The sequence below is a fragment of the Vicia villosa genome, linkage group LG2 (assembly GCF_029867415.1).
Source record: "Vicia villosa cultivar HV-30 ecotype Madison, WI linkage group LG2, Vvil1.0, whole genome shotgun sequence".
Classification (NCBI taxonomy): Eukaryota; Viridiplantae; Streptophyta; class Magnoliopsida; order Fabales; family Fabaceae; genus Vicia; species Vicia villosa.
In genome coordinates this window covers 145,003,870-145,028,590 of record NC_081181.1, presented here as the reverse complement: position 1 = coordinate 145,028,590, position 24,721 = coordinate 145,003,870, and the positions used below count along the sequence as shown (strand labels likewise).

Genomic DNA, 24,721 nt, shown 5'->3' with positions numbered 1-24,721 from the left:
AGGGATGAGTTAGGTCTAATCACAATTCTTGGGAGTGCGACCTATTGACATGCAACAGATCAATTGCGTGGATCCTAGTATGTACTTCCATCCAAACAAGAGACCTCCCTTAAGAAGGATGAATGGGAGCCGAAGAGTGAAGAAAGTTGTTATTCTGTACTTTTGACAAAATACTTTCCGTAGGAGACTTAGTCTATGTAGTACAGCAAGTCTAATTACTGTACTTTGTGTAATAGGAGAATTAGTCTCAGGGACAACAGTTGTATTCCTATGTTTTCTGTAATTTGGTGTTATCAAGGACCTTTGGATTTCCAATTGGCTGATCAGGAGGAGTGTGGTAGGAATTGGTAGAAGGATTTACTAGACACGAAACTAGATAAATCCGAAGCACAAACTCTCCCATCTGGATTGATACTGAGCAGAAATGAATACGATCAAGTAATACCAGACTCGATTCCAGCTTACTAGCTTCCTTGTGCTTAAGGTCTCCACGGAAGATTTATTGTATTTTGTTCACATTTTAATATGTATTTTTATTTTTTTTCTGTTAAGAAATATGATTTGACCTAACTCACTCCTACAAAATCGGCTTAAACCGGCTTGTAGGGTGAGAATTGCTCCTACTTATAAGCACCATGTCAGACCATATATTATATAATGTGGGACTCTTAACACACCTCTTCACGCCCAAGATCGGACATCTGGAATGTGGAAATAAATGGTAGGTGGGGATAGCGGAAACATGATAGCAGGTGCTCCACCAAATCTTAAACCAGACTCTGATACCATGTTAAGAATTGTGGTTTAGGCATAACTCACCCCTACAAAACCGGCTTGTAGAGTGAGAATTGCCCCTACTTATAAACACATGTTCAGGTCATATATTGTCGAATCTGGGACTCTTAACACACTCCTTCATGCCCAGGAATGGACATCAAGAGCGTGAAAATAAATGGTAGGTGGTCCGATAGCAGAAACCTGATAGCACGTGGCTCTCCGAATCTTAAACCAAACTCTCTTACCATGTTAAGAAATGTGGTTTTCCGTAACTCAACCCTACAAAACTGGTTTAAACAGGGTTTTAGGGTGAAAATTGCTCTCACTTATAAGCACATGTTCAAGTCATATATTGTCCGATGTGGGACTCTTAACACCTTCCATATCTATTTTCTCTTTATTTTGTTATGTTTCTGTGTCATATCTCAATATATATCATGTGTAAAACTGGATTTATTTGTCATGCTGGAGAATTCTGCTGGTTAATCTTTTGTGAAAAAGAATGTTCTCATTCGCTCATATCATTGTTCCTAGATGAAAATTGATGAAGTTAAGCGCACTGCCCAACAACAAATGAACAAAGCATTAAAGGATCATACCAGGTGATTTTCCTTTCCCGCGGTCTTCTAACTCTGCAATATATGTGAAATAGAAACAGAGCCTATGATGCTTGGTGCTTATGCAGGAAACAGTTGTATATACTATTGTTGAAGAATGAAGATAGGAAATTTTGTTGTTAGGAGGTGTGTTAGATGTAGGTAATTGAAAATTAGGCGTGTTAGTGTTAGATGTAGCTAATATTTTTTCTCCAAAAATTATTGATTTATAAATATTAACAACTTGTTTACATTAATACATAAATATAAATAGATGTAAGTAATTGAAAGTTAGTTAGATTTAAATACTTAATTAATAATAACCAGTGATGCATGGGTGAAGTGAGTGTTGGACATGATAATATACAATACAGCTATTCGAATCTTACTCAAGCATATTAAAAAAATATAGGATACATATTTCCATATGCATTAAAAATATGTAAAACAATGAAGTATATAACTGTTGTAGTTATAAGTTTTAGGCCAAAAAAGATAGAAGAGGAGGAAATAAGGAGTTTGAATCATGATTATGATTTGATATTTTGATTACAAGAGACTAAGCACAAGTCCTAAGCTATATTACTAAACTTGTAATTCTAATCAAATCAAAACAAATCATGGAAATGACTAATAAATATGAAAGTTAATATTTGTTGATATTTAATTATAGGAATATTCTGTATATAAAGGAATAACATATTCTAACATATTCCATTGTAACAAATACTCCGGATTGTTTAATTTGTTTGAGTCTATGTAATAGAACCTTTGTGATACAGTTGAGACACATGGTTTCACCACATGTCTTTCGATTTCTCTCTTATTCAACAACATTAATAGATAATCCATGACTAAGATGATGTTGAGATATTATATTATATTCTTATATCATCTAAGAACAACCTAAGAATTTTAATTTGGCGTGTTTTGGGTTTTTCTGAAGAAGATGATATAGACAAAGAGGATAAAGATTGATTAAAGATGATGATTTTCTGGATTTCTTTAATGAAGATGATAAAGAAGATGAAGAAGAACCCGAATAATTTTATTTGGAATTTTCATTTTCAGTAAAAAGTATAGTTTGCTGATTAGGAGTTGCCACATCAGCAATTTTATAAACAAGTCAGCATCTAACAAACACATGAGCTTTATTTTAACGGAGTTATGGAAACTCTAAAAACGAACCATGACATGCATATTTTTGTGTTTTAACGGACCAATATGGGAAAAAGGCTTTGAGGTTTAATCCGGAAAAGGTCAAATTTAAAGGACTGCAAGAGTAATTTTTCCACAGAAAATTCAAGATGGAAATAGTTTCTAGTCTCGTACCAGATATTTACCATAAATCTTATTTTAACTATGATTCTCATCTTCAGTGAAGCTGAATGTACTGGAGTTTAAGAAGAGACCTTATTGAGTGCATAATGGAAATATGCAACAGGATTATTTTTTGCCCAGGGTTTGGCTTTTTTTTTAGAACTACCATTCTGGGGGGCTGCATTCTCTGGGCTAGCTGTAGCCAGCGGGGAAAGAAGAGTAGATCTTGCCATCTTGGTAAGGAAAGTGGCACAATACAAATGAGGCCTACAAGATGCTGGAAAAGATGACAACAGGAGTTTTGAATTTAGAGAGGAAACAATACCAAGAGAGATAGGATGGCTAAAGTATGTGAATGTTTGTGGAAAAAATCATGGATTTAGACAAGGGCACTATTGTAGTAGAGTTCCCTATTTTATGGTGCTTTGCAGTAGAATAATAGGTCATGGAGGATGATACCGTGTTATACTGCGTTGAAGTTAACATATATTAAGAAAAAAAGAAAAAAAAGAGAAAAAAAACTATGAATTATGATTATGGTTTGATGATACAAAAACTAAGAACCAACTCTTAATTATACTAAAACTAGACTCCTATTTTTAATTAAATAATGAAACTAAACATGATTACAAGTAGATGCGAATGATAATCTAAGATATATTAAGATAAGGTCAAAATATTATAGGATATTTTAAATAATCCCTAGCAAAATCCTAGAATTTATGGTTTTTTTGTTGCTTCTTTGTTTATGTACATATCCCTAAATAAAGGTTTTTTTTTTTTTTGGTTTTTGCCAAGGGTTGAAAAGTTCCTTGCTAATTCTAGCTGTTGCTTATTTATTAGGTTTTCGTTGGACTTGGATATTGCAGCTCCCAAGATTACTATTCCTACTGATTTTTGTCCCGACAACACCCATGCTACAAAGCTTTTGTTGGATCTAGGGAATTTGATGATACGAACACAGGTTGATACTCCTGATAATTTTTTATTGTATTCACTTGGACTTCTTTAATCCTTTTTAATTTTTTTTAAATGTGCAGGATGACAATCAAAAGGAATCAGCCGAGGATAATATGTACTTGCGGTTTGATTTGATTTTAAGTGATGTCTCTGCGTTTTTGTTTGACGGCGACTATCATTGGAGCCAAATTTCTCTGAATACAAAAACCCGTTCTACAACTGGTGATTTCTATCCCGTTATTGACAGATGCGGAGTCATTCTGCAACTTCAACTGGTAAAGTTCTTGGCATGTTGGAAATTTTCGTTACAGATCTCTCTCTTTCATAAGAAGCATTCCAATTTTTATTTCACCGTGACCAGATTCAGTCAGAGACTCCTCATTATCCTTCAATGCGTCTTGCTGTGAGGCTTCCAACATTAGCCTTTCATTTTTCGCCTGCTCGGTATCATCGACTGATGCATGTAATAAAGATCTTTGAGGAGGGGGATGGTGAGAGCTCAGAGTTTCTTCGTCCTTGGAATCAGGCTGACCTAGAGGGGTGGTTATCTCTTCTAACATGGAAGGTAGTGGTCCCTTTCATCTTCGTTGGCTAAACTCTTGGCCATTTATGTTGTCTATATAACATCATCATCTGACGTACTATATTGTGTGCCTAAAAAAAATGTAATAGGGTGTCGGAATTAGGGAAGCTGTGTGGCAGAGGAGATACTTCTGCTTAGTTGGGCCTTTTCTTTATGTACTTGAAAGCCCCGACTCAAGATCTTACAAGCAGTACACCAGGTGCAAAAGCTTTCTTTCTTGTGTCTTGTTATTAGTCTATTTATGTAAAGTTTGATTTATCATATGTAAAAAAGTTGATAAGAGTTCTTTGCATATTGTACTTAAAAAGTAAAATAAAATACTGCTACCTCCGTGCCTTTAAATATAAGACCCTTTTGAGAATTTTTCTTGTCCCTTTTTATAAGATCCTCTTTGAATTTTCAACTATATTATTAATTACTTCTTTACAAACATTCCCCTAATTATTTTATATTTTTCGTGGCAATCAACAATAAATACGTGAGGGGAATATAAACCAATTCGCCTCTCTTGAAGTATCAAGATGACGTTTCATCACATGAGTATATCCTTGATACTTGCACGGGGTTCAGCACTCATTATTTCCCCATGAGAATATAATTTGTATTTCTACTATGTTTGTTTTGCCTGTGTGGGTTTAAGCTTGCTCAGCAAGCCTTTATTGTTAGTTCCCTTGCTGCCAGGCTGGCATTAGTTAGTTAGGAGGATATGCCAGCGGGGACTTTCTTCACACACAAAATGCAGTATAAGTCTTGATTGTGTTGTGCTATGTAAATACCAACATGAGATGATTTTTTCTGATTACATTACTTTTTGTAGTAGTCTTTCTTAGTCGGTTGTTAAGTACGTGTTTGGAGTGTTTCTTTGATCAGACATCTGAATCTTAGCTTCATATATTTTTTTAACGGCCTTTACAATCTGATTGTATAGCCTACGAGGGAAACAGGTATATCAAGTTCCACCAGAGTTTGTTGGTAATGTAGAGCATGTTTTGGTTGTTTGTAGTCCTACACGACCCAATAATAAGGTAATCATCATCAGTTGTTTGAAAGGAAGGTATTATATCTTTCTGTTATTTACATGAAAGTTTGAATGTCTATTAATAGCAATCGCTAAATGTGGGTGTAGGTTGTGGAGGATGCAAATGCACTGATTTTACGATGTGAATCTGAGGAGTCAATGAAAACCTGGCATAGTCGCCTACAGGGCGCTATCTATTATGCATCGGTTTGTTGGTCTCGGTTTCTCTTTCTTTGTTTCTGATGAAATTAGTTTTAAACTTGATCCTGTTATAATTTTAAAAGTGAGTAGTAAAAAATTATTTGTATGTCTTGCAGTATGCTTTGTCCATGTCTAAAATATATTTCTGATATCAAACTGATGATTATGATAATAGTTACATGATTGAGTATTTACAGGCTACTCCTATCATAGTTAAAGTTACTACTGTTACTGCTGTTGCAAATGTCTGTAACAGCATTTATTACTAGTTTTATAACAGAAGAATGCAGCCGATTATAATAATCAAACTGTAATCAATCTAAGGTGGGGAAAGGTTGAACCAAGCTCCAATATACTAAACCTGAGATACACGATAATTAATACAGGAGTACAGAAACATTAATGCAGCATATATAAATACTGTTAAGACCTACTAAATTTTTTATCAGGAAAGCATAAGCATCTGGAGTTCAGTCCTTTATTTATTTTAGGCTTTGTTTGAAAGTTTGGAGGGAAAGGGAGGAGAAGACTTTGAAAAAAAGGAAAGGATTGGGTAAAAAGAATGGGGAGATTTAGGTGAAGAGGGTTTTGAGTGGTTTATTTTTATTCATAATACAAAATCCGCCTAGTTTGAGGGAACTAAAAAGTTGTATTGTAGGACGAGTTTGGAGGGTTTAGATAAATTGTTCAAATATTATATATGTTATAATATTTCAAAATTTCAAAATATGATAATAATAAATATTCATTTATCATTCTATACAAAATCATTCTTTCTATTTTATATTTTCTTCAAATTTTATTTTCCTGAAGCCCCTCCCCTCCTAACTCGCAAACAGAGCCTAAAAGTTGATTTTTTAGTATTTTTCCATTTAATTGGCTGTTTTTGGTTACAACGCAAGTCTTTCATTTTTGGGGAAATAACGCTCATAATTTGTTGTCAACTACCATTGTTTGATTGAGTGTATTTAGTAGCGTGCCACTAGAGTTTTCTAACAATATATTACAACATGCTTGTGCAGAATACTGATCCTATCTCTGGTCTATCCGGACCCTCATCAGAACATGATGATACTGAATCAGACCATAATCACAGTGTGGTTGATGCAGCAATTGTTGAAAGATTGTTTGTAACAGGTGTTCTTGATGAATTGAAGGTTTGCTTCAGTTATAGTTACCAGGTTAGCATTTGTGTTAACTTTTTCTTGTATTATTTTCAAATCTGTATTTTCACTTGTATTAAAAATATGCTTCTTTTTGTAGTCTGATCAGAGCTTAATGAAGGTGCTTTTAAACGAAGAGAAGCGTTTGTTTGAATTTCGAGCAATAGGTGGTCAGGTAAAATAGCTAGTTTGTTGTTTCTTAAAAAGACTCTTTGTCTTCTCTTTTCTAAGGCACTTATATTTGAACAGGTGGAGGTTTCTATCCGAGAGAGTGACATTTTCATTGGTACTATCTTGAAGTCTCTGGAAATAGAAGATTTAGTTTGCTGTAATAAACAATCTCAGCCTTGTTTTTTGGCAAGATCATTTATTGGAAATGCTGACGAGATTTCCTTATTCTATAATACCACAAGAGAAAATGTTGATAGTAGTGGAATAATTTCTATGGAAACTGATGATAAGTTTTATGAGGCACCCGAAACTTTGGCAGAAAGTGCTGATTATTCTTCTTTGGAACTCCCAAAATTCAGTCGCATTACTGGACTTCTACCTAGTGATGCTCTTTCTACTAGTACTAAGGAACTTAGTGACACATTGGAGAGTTTTGTTAAAGCACAAATTGTCATCTATGACCAGAACTCTACTCGGTATAATAATACAGATAAGCAGGTGAGTGTCTATGGGATTTTGCAGACCGCTTTCAGTGTTATGTGGTTTTTTCACCAAATATTTTATTATATCATTTCAGGTTATAGTGACTCTTGCTACCCTGACATTTTTTTGTCGTAGACCGACAATCCTAGCCATTATGGAATTTATCAATTCTATTAACATTGAGGATAAAATCCTTGCAACTTCAAGTGAGAGCTCTTCAGCCATTATTAAAAATGATGTATCAAGAGATCTGGGTGATTTAAATGCTACTACAGTCGAGGAACATGCTGTGAAGGGCTTGCTTGGAAAAGGGAAATCCAGAGTTATGTTCAATCTGACATTAAAAATGGCTCAGGCCCAAATCCTTTTGATGAAGGAAAATGAAACCAAGCTTGCTTGTCTGTCTCAAGAGAGTTTGCTAACGGACATCAAGGTCTTTCCTTCCTCCTTTAGCATTAAAGCAGCCTTGGGGAATCTGAAAATAAGTGATGATAGCCTACCTAGCAGCCATTTGTATTACTGGGCATGTGACATGAGAAATCCCGGGGGAAGATCTTTTGTGGAGGTACTTCTCTCTACCACCTTATATTTCATTTAAAACGGGACCCCTGATGATTGAGTTTAAGTGTCACTGTTCACTGTAACCTATCACTCTTGGTTAAAGAGGATTCTATTTGAACGAGTGTTGTTTTTCTTAGCTGTGTGTCAAAAGGTGATTTTCTGATATTATTGATAGAGGAGCAGATGCTCTTAAATAGAATACAAGGTAATTAGAAAAGGAAATTCCTAATAAATACTCGTTATTGCGCCCACTGTCAATTTTATAATTAAGGGTCAATGATTCTGATAAATACAAATTATTCAGCTAATCATGTCTCCTATTTATTGGATTTTAATCTTATTTAAATACAAAATACGCAACTGGTTTTGACACTCCTCCTCAAGTTGGAGAGTGGCTATTACCCATTCCAACTTGCAGATGATAGATTGAAATGTAGAACCAGATAATCCTTTTGTAAGAACATATTGTCCCATTATCATATGTGTTTTGTGCAGACTTTTTAGCATATTTTCCTCTTATAAAAAAATGAATTGGACAGCTTGTTGAGTTTTAATTTTAAGCATTTAAGGCTCACTTTTTCATGATGTTTTTATGTAGGAGAATATCTTATCTTCTCTGGTTCAAATCTTTTCTCTTTTTTTCCCATTTAAAGGAAGATTTCATATTTTTTATTTTCTTTTAACAAATTTTTTTATTTCATCAAAATAATAAATTGCTAATCAATACATTACTCTGATTTACTCATTTGTATTAGATTATTATCATGTAAGCCTATTGCTTTCTAGAGGTGGAGTTTTGGAGATAACTACACTCATTTTTTATTTTCTTGTTTTTTATCTTTTGACTAATCCTATTAGTTGTTGCATTTTTTAAACTGAGGTATTCCATTTCCTTCTAATAAATAGATGTACAACTGCAAAAGATGATGAACCTTTACTTTGTAACTTCCTATGTTTGGTTCAATATAATGACTTTGTTGTTCAATGGCTGGATGACATTGTAGTTGGAGTTCACATCATACAGCAATGATGATGAAGACTATGATGGTTATGATTTTAGTCTTTTTGGAGAGTTTTCAGAAGTGCGCATTGTTTATCTGAACCGATTTGTGCAAGAGGTATTTTATCGAATGGTTTGAGCATTGTGTATTTTGTGCACATAGTTATAATATTTAATTATTACAAACACGTACAGGTTGTTGGCTATTTCATGGGTCTTGTTCCAAATACCCCCAAAAGTGTCATCAAAGTGACAGATCAAGTGACAAATTCAGAGAAATGGTTCTCAACTAGTGAAATTGAAGGATCACCTGCTGTGAAGTTTGATCTCTCTCTCTGGAAGCCAATAATATTAATGCCTCGGAGAACAGATAGCCTTGAGTAAGCTGTATATTTTAGTTTTCTATTTTCATTTTGTTGAAATTGTAGGGTTTTAGATAACGAGGAAAGGTAACAATAAAGACTTTAAATTATGAATCATAACCCAGTCTTTCTCTTTTTTTAAAGACCTCTCTCTTCTCCTCTAAATTCCCAAACAAAGTCATAAAGTACAATGTCATATAATAGTTTCTTTTATATAATAAATATATGCATATGTTTAGCAATATTTATATTTTTAAATCTTTTAATAAATGTGTTAAGTAATATTTTTAAATATAATATTTATTCTCATGAATTATTTTGATTTTTTCTTTTATGTTTTCTTTTGTTAATATTTAATATTAAAATATTAATATAGGAATAATATGTAAATATTCTTTTAGCATATATCCAGTAAATTATTCCTTGGTATAATCCTTTGTAATTAAGTTAGGTTAGAATACTCTATATATAAAGATTAGTACTTGTATATTCAACATCTCAATATAATATTCAGAGTTTAAAAGTTTCAGATAGTAATGTGTTGCATCAGACAGAGTTTCATATAGTTAATGTTTAAGAGTGGTTCAGTTTAATCGCATAAGCTGTTAAGAAGTTACTCAATTGTGGAATGTATTTCTTTAACATTATGTCATTGATACTTCTGCCACAGTTTTTTGAGGCTTGACATTGTTCATATAACTGTCAAGAACACCTTTCAGTGGATTGGTGGAAGTAAAAGTGAAATCAATGCGGTGCACTTGGAAACTTTAATGGTTCAGGTGAGACTGTTTCCCTATCATAAGTGTTCACTTTGATGTTTACATATTTTCTTCTTATAGAGTAATATGTACCACTTTTATATTATTTTGTTTTAATAACTCTCAAGTGTAGGTCGAAGACATCAACTTAAATGTTGGAACTGGAACAGACTTGGGTGAAAGCATAATTCAGGATGTCAATGGGCTATCAGTGATTATTCATAGGTCACTCCGAGACGTATTGTGTCAGTTTCCAAGTGTGGAAGTCATAATCAAGGTAATTGTGGAAAGAAATGAATATTAGGGAAATGCTTGAGTTACAAAGCACTCAAGTGATCTCATTATATACAATCAAGAGAGTAATTACATGATTAAGATTGAAGCTATTTCCTAGGTACACGTATGTAATTTACAAGGCATAGATTCCTAGACCCCTAGATACATGAATAGGCACTTAAATTATATTTCCAATAATTCCAATAATTGGAATAATTCCACTAATTCCAACACTCCCCCTCAAGTTGGTGAATGGATATCAATCATTCCCAACTTGCAAGTCAGTTGATTGAAACGATCAGGTGGCAAGCCCTTTGTCAACACATCTGCTAGTTGATGTCCAGAAGGAATATAAGATGTAGCTATTAAACCACTATCTAGTTTTTCCTTAATGAAATGGCGGTCAATTTCTATATGTTTTGTCCTGTCATGCTGAACAGGATTATGAGCAATACTTATTGCTGACTTGTTATCACATAACAACTTCATAGGCCCTTCACATTGTATTTTCAGATCATTTAGAATGATCTTTATCCAGAGTAATTCACAGATTCCTTGTGCCAAAGCCCGAAATTCTGCTTCAGCACTTGATCGAGCAACTACATTTTGTTTCTTACTTCTCCATGTGACAAGATTTCCACACAAGAGGGTGCAAAATCCCGAAGTGGATCTTCTATCACTTATCGATCCTGCATAGTCAGCATCGGTGTAGGCTTCTATAGTTAAGTTTCCGCCTCTTTTGAACAATAGTCCTCTTCCCGGAGTAGTTTTGAGATATTGTAAAATGCGATCAACCGCTTGTAAGTGTCGCATCCTTGGGTCATGCATAAATTGGCTCACCACACTGACTGCATACGCCAAGTCAGGTCTAGTGTGTGCCAGGTAAATCAACTTCCCAACCAATCTTTGATATTGAATTTTGTCAACTTTGGCACTCTCTTCTTCAAGGCTCAACTTGTGGTTTTGCTCTATAGGAACACTTGAAGGTTTGCATCCTAATTTCCCTGTTTCCTGCAAGAGATCGAGTACATACTTCCTCTGAGAAATGAAAATGCCTTGATTCGAGTAGGCAACCTCAATTCCCAAGAAGTATTTGAGTTGTCCAAGGTCCTTCATTTCAAATTCTACCGATAGTTTTTCCTGTAGCAATTGTCTCTCTATCAAGTCATCTCCTGTAATAATAATATCATCAACATAGACAAGGAGGATAGTTAATTTTCCTTTTTGTGAGTGCTTGAAAAAAAGAGTGTGATCTCCTTGGCTCTGCTTGTAACCTAAGTATACCATTGCTTTTGTGAATCGTCCAAACCATGCCCTAGGAGACTGTTTTAGTCCATATAAGGCTTTCCTTAATCGACACACCTTATTGGATCCACATGTAGGGCCAAACCCAGGTGGGATCTCCATGTATACTTCTTCTTCTAAGTCTCCATGCAAGAATGCATTTTTGACATCAAATTGATGCAATTCCCATCCGGAGTGAGCAGCAAGAGATAATAATATCCGAACAGTGTTCATTTTTGCAACTGGAGCGAAGGTTTCTTCATAATCTATGCCATAAGTCTGTGTGTATCCTTTGGCCACTAGTCTAGCTTTGTATCGATCAAGTGATCCATCTGACTTGTGTTTTACTGTATAGATCCACTTGCAGCCAACTGGTTTCTTGTCTTTGTGTCTCTCAACAATCTCCCAAGTTCCATTTCTTTCAAGGGCCTTCATCTCCTCATTCATAGCTTGGACCCAATTTTGATCTTTCAATGCCTCTTGAACAGATGAAGGAATAATCACAGAGTCAACTGCAGAAATAAAACTCTGATGCTGCAAAGAAAGATTTTTTGTGGAGACAAACTGGGAAATAGGATACTTAGCACAAGATCTTTTCTCTTTTCTTAAAGCAATAGGCAAATCATCTTTATCAGTGTTACAATTTTCAGAACTTTTAAACTCAGTAATAGGTGGGTTAATTTCAGTACTTACCTCTGGTTCAAGTGATTGAGGCTGTTTCTGGAGTAGGTCGAGTTTACTTCTTCTCTGGTACACCAAGGTTGGTTCGCCAGCCTTAGTTTTTCTGGGAAGGGTTGAAGGTGATGATTCTTCCAACGAAGGAGGATCCGAACCAGAAGTGGATGACTCTAAGGTAGGAACTAAGGGCTCAGACTCTGATGAGGGTATAGAATTAGGACTCGAAGTGGGAGACTCTTGTAGATCTAGAAACACAGACTCAGACTCAGATTCCAAATCACTTGAATTCTCCCCCTGAAGCTGAGGGTGAGTGAAGTAAGACACATTTTCATGAAACGTGACATCTTTGGAGACAAAGTGCCTACGACTAGGAGGATGGTAGCATTTGTATCCTTGTTTATTGGGAGCGTAACCAACAAAGACACATCTGACTGCACGAGGGTCCAACTTACTTCGATTTTGTTTGTGAATATGGACAAATGTTACACAACCAAACACTCGTGGCTCAAGTTTTGAAATATGAACCGAGGGAAACTGATCAGACAGAAACTGAACAGGACTGATGTTACCTAACAGACGAGATGGGACTCGATTAATCAAGTAGGCAGCAGTCAATACTGCTTCCCCCCAATAGGATTTGGGAACAGACATTTGAAAGAGAAGAGCTCGAGTAACTTCAAGTAAGTGACGATTTTTTCTTTCTGCGACACCATTTTGTTGAGGTGTGTCAACACATGTAAATTCTTGGAGTATTCCATGTTCACTCGAAAATTTTGACAAGACATGATTTGTATATTCTGTGCCATTATCAGAGCGAAGTCTCTTAATGCTTCGTCCAAACTGGGTGTGCACCATATGATAAAATTTAATAAACAGTTGTGGGACTTCAGATTTGTCCTTCATCAAAAAAATCCAAGTGACTCTAGTACAATCATCAATAAACGTAATAAACCATTTTGCACCAGTAACATTAGAATTGGGTGCGGGTCCCCAAACATCAGAGTGAATAAGATTAAAAGGTTCAGTACTTTTATTGCAACTAGGAAGAAAAGGAACCCGATGATGTTTAGCAAACTGACATATATCACAGTTAAATGATTCGACTGCATGATATAAAAATAAAGTTGGAAACATAGACTTAATTAACGAAAATGGGGGGTGTCCAAGACGTTTGTGGAGAAGCCAAATTTGTGCGGCAGATTGGGAAGACTCAGACTTTAAGCAAGAGGACAACACCTTCGGACCATCTGTTTTTCCAGAGATGTAGTACAACCCTTCCTTTTCCTCACATGCCCCAATCACCCGATCCGTTGGAAGATCCTGAAAGACACCATAAGAGGAAAAAAGAGTTACTTTACAGTTATGATCACGGGCAAGTTTATGAGCAGATATAAGATTGTGAGAGAGTTTTGGAACATGCAGCACATTTTTCAATTCAAGAAATGGCTGCAATTGAACATTGCCAGAACCCTCAATGCGAGCAAATGAACCATTAGCAACTGTAATACATCTATTGCTTGTAGAGGGAGTATAAGAAGAGAATAGTGTGGAGTCGGGTGTCATATGATCAGTGGCACCAGAATCAAGAAGCCAAGCATCTTTGGGAATAGTACCATAGATGCTAAAAGAACGAGAGCATAAACCCTTACCAGTCATTACTAGAGAACAAGATCCAGAGGGCTTACTGAGAGATTCGAGTAGGGACTTCAACCGATTCAAATCATCCGTACTGATAAGAGAGTCATTTTCCACTGTTTTGGAGTTTCCTGTGTCGGGAGACATTGTGGCAGCATGGGCTTGGCTTTGACGTATACCTTTGAAGCCTCCAGAGCGGTTGAGAACATGGTTTTTCCCATGTAACTTGAAGCACCGGTCCTTTGTATGACCTGTCCTTTTGCAATGGTCGCAATAACGATCATCTCTACCGGTCTTACTGGCGGGTTGCTTTCCTGCTATGTTGGCAACAAGGGCAGTACCTTCAGAAGGTTTGTTACCAAGCATGACGTCACGACGACTTTCTTCTCCCCGCACAATGGAGAAAACCTCAGCAAGTGGAGGAAGACGATCCTTGCCTAAAATTTGCACTCTAATGGGGTCATAATCAGAATTCAATCCAGCCAGGAACTCAAAGATTCGATCGGTTTCAATACAAGTATTCAAAGCAATCGTGTCGTTGGCGGTTTCCATCTTGAGAGTTTGGTATTGATCCAACTCAATCCAATAACCTTTCATAGTGGCAAAATACTCAGAGACAGTCATGGTTCCTTGTTTAGTATTGAAGATCTTGTTCTTTAGATCAAAGCGGGCAGAGAGGTCCTGTTTCTTAGAGTATGTTTGCATCAGATTCTCCCAAATATCTCGTGCAGTAGGAAGAAACATATACTGACTACTAATTTCTGGAATCATACTATTCCACATCCATGACATGATGAGTGAGTCTTCATTGTCCCAAAGAGTGAAGCCGGGATCGGTGGCAGGGAGTGGGTCACCTTCAATGTGGTTCAATTTTCCCCGACCTTTCAAATTTGCACGCATGAACTGGGCCCAACTGAAATAATTCTTCCCATTGAGTCGATGACTTTGATGCAGAGTTGGTAGCGAGTTTGCCGTCATGAGGTTTGATGATTCAACAAGAGGTGGTGGGGGTGGTGGAGGATTTTGGACACCACCATTATCATTCTCTACCTCCATCTCAATAAGTCAGATTGCTGTAAGTTGGAAAGAAAAAAAAACAGCAACAGTATCGGACAAACAAGCCAAAGAGAACTCAAAAAATAAAGATTCGGAAATCAGAGAATAGAACTCTAAAACAGATTGAGAGAAGGTCAATCAACAATTTGTAACAAAGGAGGGTGGCGAAAAAAAGGTCGTAGGGAGGCGTATAAACCACAAGCGCTGGGACGGAAAGAAAAGGGTGGCGGCGAGTGGCGGCGAGTGGGGCAGCGGATGGTGGTGAGATTTTAAAGGGTGGGTCGGAATGTTGTGGTGAGTTTGATGGTGTGGGTGGTGAGGTGGGTGGAGCAATGTAGAGAGGTGAATAAGATAAATTCTAGAAAGGGGAAAGAGAAGACAAAAAACGTTGCAATGAAGGCAACAGGGAAAGAGAAAAAAAAAAAAATTAGGGCTGCAATGAAGGCAGCAGTTAACCTGCTCTTGATACCATGTGGAAAGAAATGAATATTAGGGAAATGCTTGAGTTACAAAGCACTCAAGTGATCTCATTATATACAATCAAGAGAGTAATTACATGATTAAGATTGAAGCTATTTCCTAGGTACACGTATGTAATTTACAAGGCATAGATTCCTAGACCCCTAGATACATGAATAGGCACTTAAATTATATTTCCAATAATTCCAATAATTGGAATAATTCCACTAATTCCAACAGTAATACATTTCTTTTTCATATGAAATGCTTCTCAAAAACTGGTAGTCATTCATTTAAAAAAGCAATGTTATTATTTCCTCTAATTTCCACTTAGTAAAAGCTTGATATCCTTATGACGTATCTTGTATTTGATATTGTGGTTCTCAAGATTGAAGAGTTAAAAGCGGCATTATCAAATAAAGAGTATGAGATTATTACAGAGTGTTCTATATCCAACTTTTCAGAGGTTCCACATATTCCTCCACTGCCGAATCAATATTCCTCCACGGTATCAAATGATGCAACTGAAGATATTGTCCTCGAGGTTGAAAGTGGTGATTCTTCAGGGACCATAGTTGCTGAATCCTCTACTCTTTTGAAAATTTGTGTGTCCATAAATCTGGTTGGGTTGAGCTTATATACAGGGGTAACAAGAGATGCATCTCTGGCCACCGTACAGGTAAATTGTCTTTTTTTCCAATATATTTTTACTACACCTTAGATTGTCTTTCTTTTTTTCTTTTGATGGAACCGTATTTGATAACTCTAAGAGGATAAACTACATAGTTCATTTGTTGAAAAATAAATTTTAAATTGAATAGAATAACAATAAAAAAAAACATATATTCATGGTTTGTGTGTACATTCACTGAGGGTGTATGGTTGTGTTTTTGTGCTAATGGATTTACATAGGACGATTTTAGGTTGAAACTGCTTTGGAACTGGACAAATTCTTTACTTGAGTTTTTGTTCCCCACTATGTTAAAGGTAGGTTTAAATATGTTTATAGTGTCTATTTAAGGAGATGTGTGGATGTCTGCTAGCTACAATTACTTAATTGTGCTTTGTTTAAATGGGAGTAACTCCACCTAAATGATTGAAGAAAAGAGGATAGTTACAAAAGTAAAAAACAAACACCTAAATGCACTTGGAGAGACTTTGGACAACAGATTTGAGAAAAAAAGTGAAGTGTGATGCATTGAGAAGAGAATTAATAAGAGATGACATGGTCGTAGGGTTAGCATTTTTTTTAAAGTGGAAACTTTGGGCCTTACCTGCATATCCTTTTCTGTGCAACTATTGTTTACCACACTTCACATTTGATGCATTACTGCATTCCTTATTTTTGGTTTGCAAGCATTTTTTTTCTTAAGCTCTTAAAATTTTTGTAATAAGATGATCTTTATAAATTTTTGGAAATTTAAGAGACTTTGGTATAAAAAAAAACTAAATCGGTTAAATATGATTTTAGTTCTTCTGAAAGTTATAACACTCAAAGGGTTGTCCCTACGGCCACTTAATTTTAGTTCCTCGTTTGCTTTTATAGTAATTCATAAAATTTTATCATATCATTTTAATTTGAGGAAAGCTCTCTAACATACTTTTCAATACACTAGCCTTTATTGGTTAAAGTCATATGAACCCCTCTTAATCTTGCGGGGTCCCGTATTAATGTGATATGACCAATATGAATCTTAACCAATAAAGTAGTGTGTCTAAATTTACTAGGCATTTAATTTTAGGGTTAAATATGTTTTTGGTTCCTATAAAATTTTTAAATTTTGTTTTTTGGTCCCTATTAAAAAAATGACATGTTTTGGTTCCTACAAAATTGTTATGCACGTAGTTTTAGTAGGGACCAATGCGTATTTTTGAATGATTATTTTACAGACATGTTTGGAACGTTATAAAAAGTTTTTCGAAAAAAAAGGAACTCAAAATTTTATTTCTAAGTCAAGATTTGCATTACTTTTATCATTATCTTTTGAAATTTAAAAAATTCATATTTAATTCTTCTTATTTTAAAAAATTCTATAATTTGGTAAAGAAATATTTTATAGTATTCTAAACACGTATAAAAAACATTAAAAAATTTAAAAGTTTAATGGTAATTAAACAGTTTTCAAAATTTTAAAAATTAGCAGGGATTAAAACTGCATGCATAAAAATTTTATAGGGACTGAAAAATGTCATTTTTTTAATAGAGACTAAAAATAAAATTTGAAATATTTATAGGGACCAAAAACATATTTAACTCTTAATTTTATATTATCGTATCTTTTTGGTGTATCCTTAATGTATTATATACTCAAGTTTTTAAGGAATCTTTTATAACCATATCAAATGCACATCAAATCAAATAGCCATATTTTAGCATTATGAGGTAACTTGGCAATTTTAGAGTTGGAGTGTTAGGAGATATTGTCTTGACCCATTTAGATCAGGATATAACTGTTTGTTGTTTTTTATTCTTCCAAATCACGAGATTCCAACCTAGAAAAGTATAATATTCTGTAGATGATCTTCTATTCACAATTGACCCTGAATAATCAGCATTATTTTATGCTCAAGACCCACACTTTCATTTTGTTCAAACAAAGTTCCCCTACCTAGAGTTCTTATTAGATATTGCACAATTTGGAGTGTAGTTTGTAAATTTATCTCCTTTAGTTGGTGCATGAATTTGCTTACTAAGCTTACAACAAAAGCAACATTAAATCTAGAATGTGATAGATATATAAATTGCCCAATTAATCTTTGATACATTTCCTTATCAACCGGAATATTTTCTTGTGTTCTCCAACTTTAAATTTGGATCAATTAGTGTACTTGCAGGCTTGCATCTTCTTACTTGTCTCTAGTAGAAAATCAGTAATGTATTTCTATTGAGATATGGAGATTCCTTTTTTAGAATGGACAACTTCAATTAGCAAAAAGTATTTTTTCTAGGTCTTAATTTCAAACTCCTTTGCTAAGTGATCGCCTAAGAGTTATGCTCCTTTTCATCATCACCTGTTACTATAATGTCATCCACATACATCAATAACATTGTTACTCCCCCTATCTCTGAATATTTGATAAATAGAGTATGGTCTCTTTGACTTTGTTTGAAGTCCAAGCCTACCATAACTTTGGTGAATCTTCTAAACCATGCTTGCGGTGATTGCTTAACCAATATAATTTTTTTTTTTAAACTTGCACACACTGTCGGCGGTAGTAAGTTCCCAGTATCTAACAGTGTTATCAAATTGCGGTGCCATGACCGCTATGGCAGATATACATGGCGGTTTTTGGACTCGCCGCAATGGTAAATATTAGCCGTTATTGCGGGTTTTTTCGCCATAACCCGCAATAACTGCGCCACAAAGCGGGCGGTATGGCGCGATTTTGGCTCTCCGCCATGAACCGCCATCCCCCATGGACAACACTGGTATCCAAGTGGCATGTTCATATAGATCTATTCTTCAAGTTTTTCATGAAAGAAGATATTTTTCGCATGAAATTGTAGTGGTTGTAGTATAGTTTTCGTCTTCATGAAAAAGTCCATAATTGAATCACTAGTGTTTGAAGGGTCGAGGGAAGTTAATATTAGATTGAACTCTTGGATAAGAGCAGACTGATGACTGATCTACTTTCTTGTATATACTAAATTCTTTCCAAATCTTACATCAGTTTTAACATTTCCATTTTTTTTAGAATTATGTCCAGTCTTAACATTGTCACCACTAGTTTCAATCTCAACTTTTGTTCTGAAAGTAAGGTCATGAATTAGAAGAGACTCATCTTCCTTACTTATATCCTCCCCCTGAAGATGAGTTTGAATGAAATAACTTTCTTGTTCATGGAAGGTGACATTTCGTAAGACAAAGAACTTATGAGATGGTGGATGATGACATTTGTAACCCTTTAGGATGGAAGGGCATCCTATAGAGACACATTTTAATGCTCTAGGATTAAATTTCGCTCTATCATCACTACTGATATAGGCAAAAGACGCACACCTAAATATTCTCGGAGTGAAATTACTAGAATTACACATCAGGATAAAATTAGAATAAGATTTCTATAGGAGTTTTGGAGGCAAGGACAATAGAAATCTTAGTTTGAAATATCAAATTACATGCTTCGTCTAACAAGTGTCCATTTCCTTGCCCCAATATTTCTTAGAAATCTTAGTTTGAAATATCAAATTACATGCTTCGTCTAACAAGTGTCCATTTTTTCTCTCAACAATTCTATTTTGTTGGAGAGTTTTAACATAGGAGGACTCATGAATAACACTTTCTTTTTGATCGAAATAACTAAGACTGTGATTAAAGTAATGATTGGCATTATCAGACCTAATTCTCTTAATACTCGCACAAACTGATTTTTAACCTTAGAGAAGAAATGAAAAAACATTGATTTTTAACAAGTAGACCCAAGTAATCCGAGTGCAATCATCAATAAATGTTACAAACCAACAAGCACTTGATACATTTGGAATATTTGACGGATCCCACACGTCAGTATGAATTAAATAAAATGGAAAAATAGTCATTTTATTATGACTGGAAAAGAGTCAAGCTTGTGTATAGCAAGTTGACCGATCTGTAAACAATGAATCATCGTCTAAATTTTTTAAAAATGAAGGAAATAATTGTTTTATGATTCTAAATGAATGATGACCAAGGCTTAAAGGTTGAAAAAGACCTTCTCCCTATTGATTTTAATTGATTGTGAGTAAAAGGAGTTGTTGTTGCAAATTGGAGTTGGAGGAATATTTTGGGTATTCAAGTAATGAAGACTGTTAAGAAATGTGGTTAGGCCTAACTCAACCCTACAAAACCGGCTCATAGGGTAAGGATTGCCCCCATTTATAAGGACATGTTCAAGCCATATATTGTCCGATGCGGGACTCTTAACACACCCCCTCACGTCCAGGAACACACAACTGGAGCGTGGAAATAAATGGTGGGTGGCCCGATAGTGGAAACCATAATAGGTGGCCCACCGGATCTTAAACGAGGCTCTGATACCATGTTGAGAAGTGTGGTTAGGCCTAACTCAACCCTACAAAACCGGCTTGTAGGGTGAGGATTGCCCCCACTTATAAGGACATGTTCGGGCCATATGTTATCCGATGTGGGACTCTTAACACACCCCCTCATGCCCAGGACTAGACAACTAGAGCGTGGAAATAAATGGTGGGTGGCCCGATAGCGGAAACCATAGAAGGTGGCCCACCGGATCTTAAACAAGGCTCTGATACCATGTGAAGAAATGTGGTTAGGCCTAACTCAACCCTACAAAACCGGCTTATAGGGTGAGGATTGCCCCCACTTATAAGGACATGTTCAAGCCATATATTGTCCGATGTGGGACTCCTAACAAAGACCATTGCATTCTCTAGCATTTCTAATTGTCCTCCATGTATTCTTGTCGGAAAACACATTGTTATATAAAACAACATTACACGGCTCTGTTGTGAATTTCTGTATGGAAGTTAGTCTAGTGGACAATTTGGGAATATAAAGAACATTTGGAAGGACTATAAGTGAGCTCCTTTCGATATTTCCTTGACCAACTACAATTATAAGGGTACATTTGTAGTGGATATTTTTCTTTTGTCAGGACAAGGTAAATAAGTTAGAAAAGTGTGTAGGCAAGAGTGTCATGTGGTCAGTGGCTCCATCATTCAATATGCAATATTGGTTATAGGATTTATCTGAGGCATTAAATCCAAAAGAAAAATTGAGACTTACCAAGAGGTAGTGAAAACACAGATATATCTGAATGTGCCAAAAAAGAAGTACATGTTGGTTTTTCTACTCCCTCACTCTCAAATTATATGACGTTTTGGCCATTTCACACAAATTAAGGAACACAATTAATGTTGTATGGAAAAGAGAGATTATGTATGAATTTACAATACTGTCCTTCATTAATTATGGAGGAAAGACAAATTAAGAGAACTGGAAGAAGAAAGAGTAATAAATAGTAAAGAGTATATTAGAAAAAATGTCATTAATTTTGTATTGGGATTGTAAAGTGACTTATAATTTGGGACAAATTATTTTTAGAAAGTGACTTATAATATGGGACCGAGGGAGTAGTTCACTAAGGAAAGATCTCAACCTTTGTGCTTCATATTGATGGATGCCATGTGAATGTGTCTGACTTAATAAGAAAAAGAATAAGCAAACAGTAGTGAGGAGGCCCACAAACTTTAACATAGTTTTTTTCTTTAAAAAGAACGGTGAAAAGTGCCTCTGCGGATGAACCGTATTTTTTGGGTATAACAAACCCGCAATGAAGGTGAACAAATACAAGATACCGCAATGGACGCAGACAAATACAAGAAACCACAATGATGTGGCCAAGGTTTGAGCGGAAGCAAGGATCTCTATCTAATGCCATGTAAAAATTGAATAATATATTTCAACTATGAAAAATGTACAAACACTAATCTTTTTATGCAAGACTATTCTAACCTAATGGACCAAACTAATGGACTAAAGGTTTGAATATAAATTACTACTAATAATAGTAAATAACTAAAGTAAAAATAAATTATTTACAACAGTGTAATCCTATTTTGGTAGGATCAAATAGAAACCCCTGTGTTAATCATTGAAACGTAAAACCTTACGATCTTTGAAACGTATGAAACGTTTATGCTTATGAATAAATTTAAAAATATGTAAGTATTTGAGGTGTGATTTAAGATTTTAATTATCAAACTTGTGAGCTATTCTTATGAACTTAAATTTACATGACTATTTTAAGGGATTTAAGACTTTCCTTTTCTTACTTATGCTATTTTATATGCAAATATGTGAACTACATGCATATATATGAGTTTTAGAATTTTGTATAATCTTACGATTTGTGTTGTAATTTCACGGATTACGATTGTACTTCCCCTTCAAGATTTTATGTAAAATCTTGATTTTAACTACCTTGGAACAGATGGAGTTCCACTGTTGGGATTAATTAACAATGATTTGATCGTCGGTGTTGGTTAATGATAGAGCTTGGTGAAAAACATTTTTCCATAGAAAATTGAGGGAATACTTTTCTCCAAGCAAAATATAGTTATCAAAGGTGCAATTGAGTGATGAAAGTACAATTAACTATTGAATGGTTCTACTCTTGTTTCTCTTGTGCAGGTCAGCAGTGCATGGCTACTGTACAAATCCAGTACAGCAGGAACTGGATTCCTTTCTGCAACATTACAAGGTTTCAGTGTTTTTGATGACCGGGAAGGAGTTGAACAAGGATTTCGGTTAGCAATAGGAAAGCCTGAGAGCATTGGAGCCAGTACTCCAAGTACTTTGTCGTATTATGAAAATCAGGACTCAGTTGATAGTAGCTTAAGTAAAGGGAATAATTTTGAACCAGTTCAGACGATGCTCATTGTTGATATGAAATTTGGTCCGGATTCAACATTTGTTTCTGTGTGTATCCAGAGACCTCAGTTACTTGTTGCACTAGATTTTCTTCTTGCTGTAGTTGAGTTTTTTGTTCCAACAGTCAGCAGTATGCTATCATTTGAAGAACACAATTCCTCCATGCTGGATGCAATCATCATAGATCAATCTATCTACAAGCAACCTTGTGCTGAATTTTCCCTCTCACCTCAAAAGCCTTTAATAGTTGATGATGAGAATTTTGATCATTTCATTTATGATGGGGATGGTGGAATTTTATATTTAAAAGATGGGCAGGGTTTGAATCTTACATCAGCTAGCTCAGAAGCTATCATCTATATTGGAAATGGAAAGAAATTGCAATTTAGAAATGTTGTTATAAAGGTTTCAGTGCCTCACTTTATCCATTTTGTTCTCTAACTACTGTGTAAATTTAAGATTTCGATGCATGCCCAGAAACTAATTTCCCTGGTTATCTGTTTGCAGGGTGGGCAGCACTTGGATTCTTGTGTTTTTCTTGGGGCAAATAGTAGTTATTCAGCTTTAAATGATGATCATGTCTATTTGGAACAATCAGTTGAAAGTCCCCAGGCAATGTCTCCGAGAGGTAGAGTGCATGAAGTACCATCCCAGAATAATGCAGTTAATAGCTCTGCGGAGGTTATCGTTGAGCTTCAGGTTAAGTGTTGATAAAGTTAAATATTTATACACTTGGGAATTATTGAATGTGTTGTTGATTCTAATAATGGGAGAGTTGTGTAAGTGTACTTTTGCTCGGAGTTGTGGATTGTTGTTAGCAACATTCATATAAACAACTACTTTTAGCAAACTGTTGGAATTCCACCCTTTCATACTATTTATCACGAGGTGTGAGTGAATACGTATAGATAATACCACATCATGATTTAACACAACGGGAGATGACTTGAACACATGTTTATAGGGACAATCTTTACTTTACAAGTTGATTTTATAAAGTTGAGTTAAACTCAATTCAATTTCTAAGATGGTATCAGAGTCTATTCTAAATATGTTGTTGGTTTTCCTGCATCGTCCACGCTTTAGGCTCATTGGGCCCACCAAAGAGAGGTGTGTTTGAAATTTTGCCTTCATTGCGCTCTCCCCTTACCTGCCTAATTGCGGCGTTTGGGCTATCTTCATTGCAGCCTCCAACACTTTCATTGTGTTGGGTATGAAGGGGTGATTTAGTCCCAACCAAAATCTCTCAGACTAACTATTGGATAGAATACTTTTCATTCCGTCAACCCTTCATACTAAAGTTCTACGGGTAGTTCTCCACTCATTTCCAAATCACTTAATACAAGAGTCAAATATTTTTTAGGATGAGAGCTATTCCAGTTTTCTTTTTATTAATTGTATTCTTAATGTGAATTCTTGGACGTAAGTAAGTTTCTCTCAGCTGTTCTTCTATATACCCTCAATAATAAATACAATTTATATTTACAAGGAGATTAATAGCATAGATACTTCATTAAGTGCACGTGTAATATTCTCTAGTACATAATCTGACTACAATTGCTACAACTGTCAATACTAATTACCAAAAACTACTGGGAAGGGGAGTATTAATGTGGTTCTATTTCCAACTCCTACTCCTATTTTTTCCTTTATAACTTCTGATGCATCCTAACATTGTAATATTTGTAGTTTTAGTTCATCTACACCCCTAAACTCAGTTCATTCTATTGTTCCGCTAATCATTTGTAGTATTGTAGCTGATCAACCATTTCTTAAGTGATAAATTCCTAATAGTAAAATCAATCCAATAGAACCCATCCGTTTCAAGAAAATAAAGATAAATAGACAAAGGGGAAATCTATTATCAAAGTAAAAGATCTGCCATCCGCTGAAACAAACAAGTTTAAATCCTATGGCGACAAAGAAAAGAGAGTATAAGGAATAAATCTCTGAACAGAGTTTCCTTCTCACATATATTGGTTTGGTGTC

General features: G+C 35.2%; 1 protein-coding gene across 1 annotated transcript in view; it reads left to right on the top strand.

Moving 5' to 3' along the window:
* The window catches only part of LOC131652327 (uncharacterized), a 71,402-nt gene that overhangs the window by 8,705 nt on the left and 37,976 nt on the right, over positions 1–24,721 (top strand). The window contains exons 15-32 of the mRNA XM_058922165.1: positions 1,312–1,379; positions 3,537–3,657; positions 3,734–3,928; positions 4,015–4,218; positions 4,326–4,435; positions 5,165–5,261; positions 5,363–5,461; positions 6,478–6,636; positions 6,719–6,793; positions 6,868–7,287; positions 7,367–7,837; positions 8,838–8,951; positions 9,029–9,213; positions 9,866–9,974; positions 10,087–10,230; positions 15,730–16,020; positions 22,493–23,137; positions 23,240–23,431. Coding sequence (XP_058778148.1) covers positions 1,312–1,379; positions 3,537–3,657; positions 3,734–3,928; positions 4,015–4,218; positions 4,326–4,435; positions 5,165–5,261; positions 5,363–5,461; positions 6,478–6,636; positions 6,719–6,793; positions 6,868–7,287; positions 7,367–7,837; positions 8,838–8,951; positions 9,029–9,213; positions 9,866–9,974; positions 10,087–10,230; positions 15,730–16,020; positions 22,493–23,137; positions 23,240–23,431 — 3,699 coding nt within the window. The remainder of the gene's footprint in view (positions 1–1,311; positions 1,380–3,536; positions 3,658–3,733; positions 3,929–4,014; positions 4,219–4,325; positions 4,436–5,164; positions 5,262–5,362; positions 5,462–6,477; positions 6,637–6,718; positions 6,794–6,867; positions 7,288–7,366; positions 7,838–8,837; positions 8,952–9,028; positions 9,214–9,865; positions 9,975–10,086; positions 10,231–15,729; positions 16,021–22,492; positions 23,138–23,239; positions 23,432–24,721) is intronic.